Below are 12,946 nucleotides of genomic sequence, written 5' to 3' on the forward strand. Positions count from 1 at the left end.
TCCATCAAATATTTACTTCTTAAGTTAAAAGTTGCAAAGTGCCACAACCATCTTATTTGAAGTGTTTTTGCAAGCTAACCTGCTGAACATGGATGTTGATAGTTTGATTGACTTGAAAGTTAAATGGCATAATCCATGGTCAGCTACAAGAAAAAACTGTAAAGTTCCTTGTTGGTGCCTTTGGAGAACCTGATAACATTCTGGAAAAGCAGAGGGAAACAGGGAGCAGAAAAATTTTTAAAAGAAAGATTTTAAATGTTTAATTAGCCTCTCTATTGATTACACTGGATATATATAAAGTACTGTCAGTAATAGCAAAAAAAAAGAGACAAATATTAAATAAAACATGAACAACTAAGACAGAACATTCAGTTACCACATAGATAGTTTATACCGAATAGGGTTAGAATACAATTCCCTGTAACTATCAAGAACACTGGTTTTTTAATAGGTATGACACTGTTCAATTATCTCATGTCACTAATACACTACCTTTCACAAGTACCCTGAATTGCTACAAAACCCAGTTAAAGAAAAATCCTATTTCTCCATCTGTACAGGATTTTCCTCTCCTTCACCACCTTTCAAGTAAGCTATCTCAATAATTCACACATTATCAAAAAACACCACCCCACACTAACCTTTCTGAAGATGTAATTGTCAGGACAATGTCTTGTATGGTTTAGGTATGTATGTAACTGACATTTTCTGCATGAAGGTTCATGGAAGCGCACAGTAAATTAAAGCGTGCAGATGCACTGGGCAATCCTCTGTGGACCACACATTTTCTTTTTTTTAAAATAGTAATTAAAAAAAGGGGAAGGATTAGATACATACAATCCAAGGCACAGATAAATGTTGGGCAATTTATTCACTAAGGGTTAGATTGATATGAATGTTTCACACAAGTACAGAGGGAATGGAATTAAATTCATGACAAAATACTTCCTTTCTTCAGGATACATTTGCTAAATCTTGAAAGCTTATAGAGCTAACAAAAGAATCCCTTAGGGATGCATAAAGGAGAAATCTTCCTCCCTCAATTTCATTTAGCTTTTTCGGTTTGATGCATTGTCAGATATTAATTCATGTTTGCTACCACCTAAATTTGGTTGGATCATGATTCCACCTGCAATATTTAATTTACTGTGCCTATTTGAGGTAGTGTCAGTATGTTCTTTGAAACTGGAAAACAAAAGCACAACAAACACTGGAACCAGGCTCTCCCTGACCAATGGAGGGATCAAATCAAATTTTCTAAAGGTTATAAAAACTGAAATGATAATTTAATTCCCTATGTGGCATGGAGAAGTACATCAGTGTTCTTAGAGCGCTAAGGATAAAGTAGCCACGCTATGTCCTATGCTAACAAAGCCTTAATTCTTTCCGCTGTTGAGCTGCTGTTCCCATACAGTGCAGCACTGTCAGAAGGATATCTTAGCAGGCTTCCAGCTACGTTGAAGTTAGTGGAAGGGGGGATGTCCACTTTACAAGCTTTAGCGTGCTGCAGACATGTTGTTACAGACTATGCCAAATTCAGTGATATGTTTGTCTGAAAATATTACATAAAGCCGATAAGAGAACTGAATGTTCTGAAAAATAGCAGAGTAAAAGCTTTTTCACTTACCATCAGTAATGATGTTACGTCATACAAGAAATCACTGCATAAAAAACAGGAACTTGGAAGAATAATTCAGAATCCAGAAACTGCTAAAGAGTCCAAACCAGTGCCTCTGCAGCGATGGGACAGAATCAGGCTGGGGTCCTCTGACAGATTAATGGGCTTAAGGCAACAGGCACCATTACAGTCATCTCATTTGCCCTACTATTTCCCTAATAATTTTCTGTAACTATCTCCTATTTTCTTTCTGAGAATTATAACAGCTTTGAAACCATTTAAGAACTACATCAGAGAAGTAAAGCTGGCAAAGATTGTTAATTAACAGCCTGTAGTTTGCAGTGTCAAAAGTTTCATCAAGCAAAAGGGGTCCTCGGAGTCTCCTCTGATCAAAACTAGTGATGACTTTATTTCTTAAATCTGATTGTGAAACTGCAGCATAAAAGGATTGTCTGGGGTCTCATTGTATATACCATTCAACAATCTACACTTCTGTAATTTCAGTTAGCAGAGATTTGACTGTGAACAGCCTAATCTATCACTCTTAAACAAAAAAAAACCCGTCAAAACAAAAGAAAAAAGAGAACAGATAAATACATTGGCTTCTTTCATGTATAAGTTACTATTTAAGAAATTCACTTTTAAGTTTCAAATGTTCCCAGCTGCTCTTGATCTCCTTTGGGATGATCTTAGCTGCATGTCTACCCTTTAACCTTCTCCAACAGACTCTCCTGCATGAATAATTTTCACCACTGCTTGTCATTTCTTGTACTGCTGAGGAACTCACTAGCTTTAATCTTCATAACTAGCTGCTGGTTGCTCTCTCTGTTTCTGACAAAACTCCATCCTACAGCTTAAAACGAATTCTCCTTCAGTGTAGGAGGAGTAGTGCTGGATGGTCTTTCCTTGGCATTTATTATTAGCTGATCATAAACAAAAAAAAGTCAGTTTTACACATATAGTGACATGACAACCTGGCTTGTCTCCACACACATAAAGGATGAAATGTGTAAAGAGAAAAATGATAAACCCCAATAATCTGACCCATGCCAAGGGGCCCTTGCCCCGGCTGTTCCTCAGGCCATCACAAAGAGCCATCAGCCCTAAATCCAGGAGTGCCACCCACCAGATGCGTCAATAGGAGTCACTCTCTGGATCACCCTGCAGATCTAAACAGTTACTGCCTGCAGGGGTTTGGGACTCCTTACGGGATGCCAAGAAGAGCATCTTATCATTGTAAAAGGCATATCATGTGATGTTTATAGAAAGGACAAGAGAGGGAAGGTCAAGGTGCATGGAAGAACAGTTGTGGTTAAACAGCAGGAAAAAGGAATAAAAGGGATCAGTAGCATGTGAGCTCCCTAACATTACCTATAGGATCCAAACAATAACACTCAACCCCCAGTGGATTGTAGAAGTTGTGCAGCATGGTGCCGATAGATGTACCAGGGTATATTAGCTTCCCTTGTCTGAGAACAGTTTGCTTGTATGTCAATAAGTCTGTTACTTAAGGTTTCAGCGAATGATGTTTAAACACATTTTCTGTAGACATATGCCGGTATATTGAGCTAACTCATTATCTAAAGATGATTTACATAGAGACTCGAAGATCTTCATCTGCCAAAAGTTGAGCACATTAACACCAATTCAGTATATTTATAACTCTAACATATGAATCTAGAGAATACTTTAAGCCAAAGAAATGAAAGTAAATAGAGATTTTTAGGATCCATGCATATAACATTGCTTTATAACCTCATTGAAAGGAACCAACCACTTGCAGGACAACTGCTTGAAGTAAGGTGATGGGCTTTTTTTGTTGTTGCACTGTCCTGAAACGTATACATCATCATATTTGCAAAAAGGTTAGAGTGAATAAGTTTAAATTCTTGTAAACACTACCCTCTCATTTGTTGAGCATAATCTAAAAATGAATATGGAATACACTTTGAAATTTGTACCAGCTCCATCATCTTATACTTACTTCACTCAGTGTACTCAAGTACAGTATACTGTAAGTAAAGACTTGCAAGACAAAGAGCAAGCTTCCAAGAGAAATGGCAGAAACAAAACCTCCAAACATGTGGTGTATTTGGCAAAAAAAGAGCTGATTTTGAAGGGGTGGAAAGGCTGTGGGATAAGGGAAATTATTACATCTGTGTCAGATGTGGAAATTCTGTCACTACATTGTACATAAACTGTCAGGTTGTAGGTAAACCTAGCTTTTAGGTCTAAGACTTGAAGAAAACAATACTGGTAGTAGAATTTTCACTTGCCAAATTATTAATTTTAGAAAGTGAATCACAGGTTACATTAGACTATCAGACTGTATATTTATGCTGCAAACAACCTGACTGTAGTTGTACTGGGCTTTGTAGCCATGATTCTGCAAGTATGTGGGTATCAGTCCTCCCAGAAAAAAATTGCTATCCACATCAGCTTCATGAAGGATGGCCAACAAGAAAGAATTTGCAATGTCTTATTATACATATTTAAATTAGAATAGATGGATTGCAAGTTCAAAATTCCTTTTTTCTCTCCACTGACCATAAAATACGTTTAGTCTGACTTGCATCACTACAGACATCTGTATTGGGTCATATAACTTCTACCTAAGAGTTTATGGGAGGGTTTGTTTGTTGGGTTTTGGGAGTTGTTTTTGTTTGGTTTTGGTTTTAAGAGGACTTTACTGTTTCTATTTTACTGAAAAGAGCCATGAAAAGGAGAATGATTCAAAAGATGAAATATTTTTCTGGGATCTGAGGCTTAATTTTTATTCTACACTCTACTAAAAAATCATTGTACATCCTCAGAAAAGCTATGTAATCTGAAAAGTAGGGGTATTCTTCCCTGCTTTGTAAAGCCATTGGGTAGCTAAATACATCAACATTTGTGAGACATTCAGATATTACACTAGTAGTTGTTGCACATATATATACAATTCTGTAGCTTCAGGAAGACACACCTTTATCAATTATTCCTGATATTTTTATGAAAGTGTTTACGCACAAAGTGAATGACATTTTCCTTACTTATACATAATCCCACTTATATGAAATATTAAATCTTACATTTATATAAGCAGAGTTTCAATATATACATTGAAAAAAGGTTTTGATTTTTCATCAGTCAGCCATTAAATCAATTTCTGATGATCTTCATCCAGTACTGTATTTTAATCAGTGTTAGATAAAAAGGGTCTCCTTTTTTTGAATTAAAGCTCCAGATTAAAATGAGCATGACTGCATAATTTCTTACTAGTTAATCACAGTAATTGTTATTTGCAGATAAGTTCAGAGCACATCTTTGAGCACTCATGCACTCAGATTTTCTAAAATAAATACTAATAATTTCTAATAATTATCACATATCTTAGTTATTTCAGGAGATTCATCACACAGCATCAAGCAATTGTTTTTCAACCGAGGAAAGCTATGAGTACTCTTCCCTGAATCTGGGGGCTAAAATACAAGCTTTACCAAATGCCTTGTCTAACATTCATACCCTTCCAGGTTCCAGCAAACTGACTTTGCCACAACTATTTTTTATTGGCACTTTTTTTCCCTTCCAGCACCACTGTCCTGCTGATCTAACAAGCAGACATACCCTTCTACCGCTAACCAGTCACTTCATCTGTTTCTTTTTCCCTTCATGATTCTGCAAATACCTATCATTTTACTAACCACTTCTTTGATGCAAAGATTCTGAGTCTTCCCAAATTCTTTGCTTTAAAAATTATAAGAATACCTAAGACTCTGAAATTTCTGCAATCACAATATTTGTGCAAAAAACCTACCATGGAAATTGTTGTAAATTATTAAAAAATAAAGAAATAGAAACAGTAGAAAGTGGATGAAACTTCTAGAGGACTCTGGACATAATTTCCTCTTTCTCCCTATACTAGGACCTATATACTAGGACCTGAATAGCACAGTAGCCTGTGGAGAACCTTAGCAGCAGGGTGATTTCTGCAGCAGTAGAAATTATAGATTGGTCAAGAAAAAAAAAATGCAAGCAGTTTCAGCTTACAATGATAACTTGTTTAACAAAAAAACCCAAGCAGTTTCAGGTGATTTTTTTTGTCGTTTTGTTCTGATTTTGAGACTTTTGAAGTACATTTGGATCACATTTCAAATCTTTTCATTCTACGATGACTGAAAAATTATTCTCGGTCAGATGAAAGCAGTATAATTGTAATCTCTTGTAACTATTTGACAGCAGGCATTTGAATTTTTTTTTTTTTAAATCTGTCATGTAAGATCACTCCTCACTGCCTTGGCTAATGGCCAGTGAAAAGTAGACAACAGGAGTATTAGTCTCCATACTGATCACTTTTGCTGCCTTTCTTTTTTACCTTGTTGTAATAGCCACTGTGGACACAGCTATTTTATTTGTCTTTTTCCACCTCCTTTATTGAAAGATTTTCTCAAGGCTTCCCATATGTCCCTGCTATGCAAATGTTCACAGGGAGCTCAGCAGCTGGACTGCCATCAGCAGCAAAGCTGACTACCTTTAGTAACACCATCTATGTGTTAAACCCAACAAAACTCTGCTTCTCAGTTTCTATAGGAATGTCAACAGTGCAGTGCTTTTTTCAGGGTTTTTGTTTTTATATGAGGAGTTTGTTCTAAGCAGAGGAGAGAAGAGCAGGGGAATTCAGGCATGATTTGAAGAGTCTAAATTTCTTGCCTCAGTAGGTAAGATAAATCAAGCTTTCTCATTATGTGTATGTGCCTGGCTATATGTTATTTTCCATACTTAGTCCAGGTTTGGTAGAAAGGAATCACAAGGAGTAATAATACAGCATTTTGTGAATGGTAAAAGCTTCATTAATTCCAAGTGGGGGGAAAAACTCAAACACAGAAACCCACTAGCTAATGCTTAAGTAACAAATGCCACCAAGTGCCCATTTTCTGAACAACTCTTTTCAGCTGAAGTGAAATGAAATGTTCTTCACAACTGTAATCCTCAGGAAACAGACCCACCAAAGCTTCTCATTTACTGCTATTTATCCACTGTCAGAGTCATTATCAACTGGCTAGATTGCTGCCTGCAGGAGATACTGTCTAAATACTGAGAAAAAATTTCTAAGTTAGTGATGAACTTCAAGTGCTTAAAAAATCAAAGAAACTCTTGCAATAAATGGTAGATATTATAGGAATTTTTGGCCTATTGCATGATTTAAGCAGAATAGTGTTACTTCTGTCACTGTTACATCAAACCTCAAGTTGATAGTTGTTTGAACAAGGGAAATAGGAAGTTACCTTTTTTAAATTTTACAACTCTACTCATAACTATATGTGTGCTGGATACTTCATAACTTTGAAGCTCTGTAGTTTTATTCTGATAATACACATGGAAGACAGTAGGAAAAGTAAAGACCAAAAGTTTGTAAACCAGTTTGATTAAAAATATTTCTGTTAAGACATTAAATAACACTTTTAGAGTTCGCCAAGTATTTTAAAGCATCTTTGTCTATTTTCTTTCTTTGTTTCACTCTTGGACAGAGTCCTCTGATGAGGAACAAATCAGAAAGTCTGCCTAGAAGCACTAAATTTCTGTAAGATTCAGCTATACATCACAGAAGGTAAGGTATCAAAGCAACCAGAGTAGTGTTACATATCCTACTCCCTGACAGCAAGAATGAAGTGACAAAGGTAGATATACACTTGAAAGAAAGTCATTTTTAAGAAAGGCAAAGGCTGAAATCCTGAGTTTAAGTAGGGTAAAATATGTCTGTCTTATTTTTAATCAGAAAAGTGCAAGAAAGTTAAAAAGATAAGACCTTTCTTGCTACAATTTTTTAATGTAGGTTTATAATTTATCCACATATGAAATAAAAAATACAGTACTAAGATTTTGTTGTAGCATGCAATTAAAGTGCACAAGATAGCCATTTTCAATTTCAAGTGGTATGACCATATCGAATGCAGCACTTGCAGTTGCCTCTCTTTCTAGTCTTTTCAAATAGTTAAGTTTTATGTTTTTTTCCAGAAGTATCAAAAATCTGGGTTTCTCTTTGGTTTAAATGATATTCCATTAATGACTCAATTAATCAAGGTACAAACACAGTATCCCTCTTTATTGTTTTTAAAGAATAGCAGTTGTATTTGATTTGCAGAGGATAGAGAAATATCTCCAGCATCACTTTAAATTCATGATTGATTACTAACTTTTAGGATCATTTTCCTCTTTTAAAAATAATTTTAAATTATTGGTAACACATCTGATTGAATGTCTGTTGTTTTAAAATGATCCTTAGTAAACAGAAGTGTATAGTTTGCTCCTGTATGTACTTCATTCCCAGATTTTCTCCTCTTTATCCCACTCCCCCAGGCTTCAGAGTACCCATCTCCATGGCAACACTCGATAAGGTTGGTGGGTGGTGTTATCACAGCAGGCTTCCCCACAGAAGGTCTCAGCCATATGGATTATTTATGAACTTGCATGACAGCACCAGACCCACTGAAATACTTCCTGAGCAAGTTTTCTTGTCTCTGAAAGCCGATGATTCAAAGCAGGGCATCCTCACTGCAGTCAGCGCCCATGAGTAGAGTGTGGAAGAAAAGCACCACGAAGGTGGTCACTCATCCATCCCCAAAGCTGCCTTGCCACTGCCTGCAAGTTTCGCTTGCCCTAGATGAACACCTAATGACATATGCCATAAATCATAAGTGTTATGTATGCCAAACAGTGAAACTGGAAGCTTGCAGCTTCTGACAAGAATAATAACATTTCAGCTATACCATGACTAAAGAGTTGATACAACCTACACTGCTGTTGAGAGCTGCTGTTGCAGGTATCCTGCAGTAATTCTGTGTCTCTGAATTAGGTCCTGGAAAAAATTAGCAGTTTGTCCGATTTTCCTAAAACTTCAGTATATTTTTCAGCTAAGGTTGTTGCATTTACAGTGTATTCATGAATTAGCACATACTGTTTTGTTTTGGTTTTTTTTTTTTAAAGAATCGTGATAATATCATCTTATTTCTTTAAAACAAAAGAGTGTTTTGGATAAATACAGTTTTGGAGCCCAAGATACAGGGCTATAAGGGCCTTCATTCAATCATTTCTATAAATTTTTCAGGTTCCATCTTAGTGCAAGATGGATTTTTCTCTCTAAAGAAGAAAAAATGGTTTAGCTCTCAAACAGGAATTTGCATGTGTTTTTTAACATAGCCAATGCTCAAGATTTAATGGCTGTGATTTAACTTCCTAGCCCTCCTTATATTTATAAGGTATACATATAAACCTTAATTGGTCACAATAGGTTTCCTCTAGGATCAATAAAAAGTAGGACATGTCGAGGCACAATTCATCAGATCCATTATCAAAATCTTCTCAAAAATTATTTAACTTGTATTTTAAGCACCATAAACACCAGCAAGAATTCACAGGGTAGTTCAGCCAGCTTTTGGAGACGAGCAGTTCAGATGCTGTAAGGGTTTCAGGTCAGCCAATGAAGATGTTACAACTTTTATCCCACTCCTCCTTCCTCACATACAATGTGTCCCTAATTAAGGTAAAATGCTCGAGATTAGAAGAGTTCAATCATTTGCAATGCAGTGCTGACTCAACTCATTTGGAGAGAATTTGGTTAGTGCAGGTATGTTAGTTAACTGGAGGAAGCAGTAAAAAATAATGTCTGGTCTTGAGATAGAAGGGATAATTGAAAAATAAGGAGAATTCAACAAAGGAAGCCAAAATCACAGGCCGTAGGAACCATATTAAATACATTACCTTTACAGAGGCTCTGTCATTCATCTTCCTTGGATACAAATTCGTAGCTGTAGACTGGGAGAGAACACTGAGATATTTAAGATATTGCTGAAGAGACTTGGCCAAGTTCACATTATTTTCCAGATCATACTTCCTTTCATTATCTGCATTCTGCCCCACAGTCCTGCACAGTAAAAGCAAGGAAAAGAAAGTTATCAGCCTGTACAACATACAAAGTGCCCGACTAAAAAGGCACTGTAAACCACTGAAGTTAGTTCCATACATTAAGAAAAAAGTCACTCAAAAGCTTAGCAACCACAAAAGGATAGGAAATTCAATGTTTCAGCAAATGCAGTCAGAAAAAAATCTTGCACTACTAACTATTTATTGCATGAATCAGTTAACAATCCAACAGTAAACCAAATAAAATGCCGATATTAAGCCACACTCAGAAGAAAATGCTTGTAAAAAGAAAATATGTATGGTTAAATTGCATCCCAAAGAAATGTGAGATGGTTCTAAGATTTTTTAAAAATTGCTGGCTGATTACACCAATTTGGCCCTGCACCAATTATCAGACTACTGGATGTGCAGAAATAGCCGAGAAAGTCAGCTCCAGCAAAAGGCTTACAAAAGGAATAATGAGATAGATCAAGTATCTCTTCTGATCTCCTCATGTTCCTGGGATTCACAGACTAGTGGTGTTTCCTCACTGGTTTTGATAGATCTTGGTGACGTTTGCAAAGAAAAGCTAAAAATGTGGTTAAACAACATCCGTGTAGAGGTGTTTATATCAGATTTAGAGCACTGTGTGCAACGAGTCTGAATCATTACCAGCTCTTCTCCTCTCCAGCAACAACTTGACAATGATGATGATAATTTAAATGTCAACACACGTAACTATCTCAATCCTCGCTCAAGAAAGCAGAGCGCCTTCCCAGTCTGCTTCCTTCCCTGTGAGTGACATGCTGTTTTGAGGGAAATCACCTTTTTGGTGTCTCCATTTCCTACCCACAGGCCCACACACTTCTTCAGTGAAGAAAATTCCAGGTGGAAGAGCTTTCTAGCTCAGGGATATGAAGCATCACTTGACTTTCAACATCTTTGTAAACAACGTTTTACTCTACCAGCCCACACCATGGTGCTTACATAGGGACAAGCTTGAGAAAGCAACATTTTGTCATCTCCCAAAACTTGGGTTTAATTATATCATTTTATGGACAAAGTAACAGACTTACTTCCATGCTCACAGCTGTATCAAATGCATGTCTTGAGTAATTTAATACTAACTAATGTAATTAACAATCTAATTTACTGTAGTGGCATTGTAACCAACAGTGATCACAAGGTTGATCACTTTGAAGCACAAAAAAATCCCCTCCCCCTCTCCCCACTGGAAAACAACTTACAGCACCATAGAGATTATCATCTAATTTACTTCAAGTTTTGCTTCCTCATGCTGTTCATTTTTCTCTTATTCCACAGCTCAAAATTCTGCCTTATGATGGAGAGTGGACATGCAGGTGATATTATCCACCTTCTTTTCAACTTAAAGCCAGACTAAAACTGTTCTGCAGTTTTCGAAAGAGCTGGGCGGTATGTTTTCTGCTTCAATAGAGATAAACTAACTCAAAAAGGCTCTCATCATAGAAGATATCCAAAACATTCATCTTTCATTCAACAATTAATTCCACCACCTATCTTCTCTTTTCTTTGGTAAGTTGAAAAAGAAAGGAAAAAAGGAAATAATGGCCTAAAATCTGCCCCGAGGATTTCCACTGAAGCTAACGGGAACTGAATGCACAGATAAAAGGCAATATTTAGTTTAGCTTTTCAAGCCGTTACTTACAGAATATAATCACTCACACTAGTGGTAGAAACAAACTCTATGGTCTAAGACTTCTAATTTTTCTTACAGAGACAGTAATTGCCTTCAAATTTTGTTTAAATTCCACATTAGGTGCAATATTTTACACTGTAAACTTTTAAACAATTAAAATGTAAAAGTCTAACACAATATTACTTTTAATTTGCTGACAACTTTAATAAAATCCTATTAATAGATCTGAAAGATTTTTAAAAATGTTAGTAGTTCATCAGTATATCACTGTTGTTCACCTTGTTAATACAGAAAGTAAAAGGCATTAAATAGGCTATTATTGCAACTGAATTTAAATATTTCTTTTAAATGTGACAAAGTGATATTGAAAAATGGATAAAAGGCAAATATATAAAAGCACACGGTGAGTAGGAAAAATGACTGTCAGCTGAATTCTTCTGCACTTTGAAAGTATTTTCAGTTTTATTTTTGTTCTGAAAAAGGACTCAGCAGACAACAAAATTTAGAGTAGAAAGACAATAATGTATAATTATTTATCCACAGAACAAAAAAACCGAGTGCTTTACAAAGCTTTTGTGTGGAAATATCTAAATCACTGCAACTCAGAAATTTCTAGAATGTTCTCATTTAATAAATAGAACTTTTTTTTAATAAAGTTTCTCCCTTTTAAATGCCGTTAGAATCTTACTACTGATTTAATGATGGTTTTATTATAGAAATAATGCTATACTCCATATCATGCATTGAAGTTTGCTTGAAACGTTTGTGGTTTTGCCTAATTGCACCAATGAACACATCTGACACTTATTCTCTGTGTGCAGAATGGACTTTTTTCCTTTATCTTGGATCCTCTTTCAAGAGCGAGGTTTTTCTGAAATTTAATAAGGGCCTAGGAAATACCATGTACACTCCGGTTAGCCAGAAAAGAAAGAACTTTCATATTGAAATCAAGCTCCTAGTTTCAGTATTTTTTTAAGATGAAATCCATGTCTTCTGTTCCATCAGATTTCATACGCACTAATTTAGCCTAAGTCAATTTACCTTTCAAGTGTCTGAGTCTATTTTCTTGCTCTCACTAGCTCTGTGGGGATTAATGACTCATTAGGATGACTTCATATTATCTTATTACATACGTTACCCTTAATAAAAGGTCTTCTTGCCATAATGTTTCTTTGATAATTAGATACCTACGCTAAGTGGCTTTTAAAATTATTTAATTATTTTCTCATCAGATTTTAGCAAGCACATTGAACACATTGAGCATATAGCAAACTTGATCAGAATCTACAATATGCCAAAGAAATAGTTCCTACTGTTCTCTGACCTACAGAATATATTGCAAATGAACAACCAGAAAAAATCAATTAATGCTTTAAACTGTTGGCACATAAGATAATGCTTTCAGAAGCACAGCTTGGTAACTTCAGAAAACCTATTCACAATAGGAACTACCGTAAGTAGAACACATTTGAAATTCTGATGTTCCTAAAGTGTCTTTGTACAAAATAGGTTATTTTTTTAACAAATATTTCTAGTTAAAAACACAAAACAGCTCAAACCTGGTCACAACAGGATCTCCTAAAACTGATCATCTGTTCTCAGCATAAAGACTAAATTTCTACATGTTTTTTTATACAACTGTGAATCTGGAACACTACAGAATACAGTCTTGATCTTGTGGATATCTGGCCTATTTTAACTTATGTTCTTGAATAAATTTTTAGATACATTGATTAAAAAAAAATATCCTCCAGAAGATATGAAAAATCATC

The 12,946-nt window shown here is 35.6% G+C and overlaps 1 protein-coding gene across 1 annotated transcript in view; it reads right to left on the reverse strand.

Annotated features, from left to right (window-relative positions):
- Positions 1-12,946, reverse strand: part of PTPRN2 (protein tyrosine phosphatase receptor type N2) — a 656,903-nt gene that overhangs the window by 409,984 nt on the left and 233,973 nt on the right. Inside the window, exon 5 of the mRNA XM_061996660.1 lies at positions 9,356-9,518. Within this exon, the coding sequence (XP_061852644.1) occupies positions 9,356-9,518 (163 nt within the window). The remainder of the gene's footprint in view (positions 1-9,355; positions 9,519-12,946) is intronic.

Source organism: Colius striatus, chromosome 5, assembly GCF_028858725.1.
Source record: "Colius striatus isolate bColStr4 chromosome 5, bColStr4.1.hap1, whole genome shotgun sequence".
Lineage (NCBI taxonomy): Eukaryota > Metazoa > Chordata > Aves > Coliiformes > Coliidae > Colius > Colius striatus.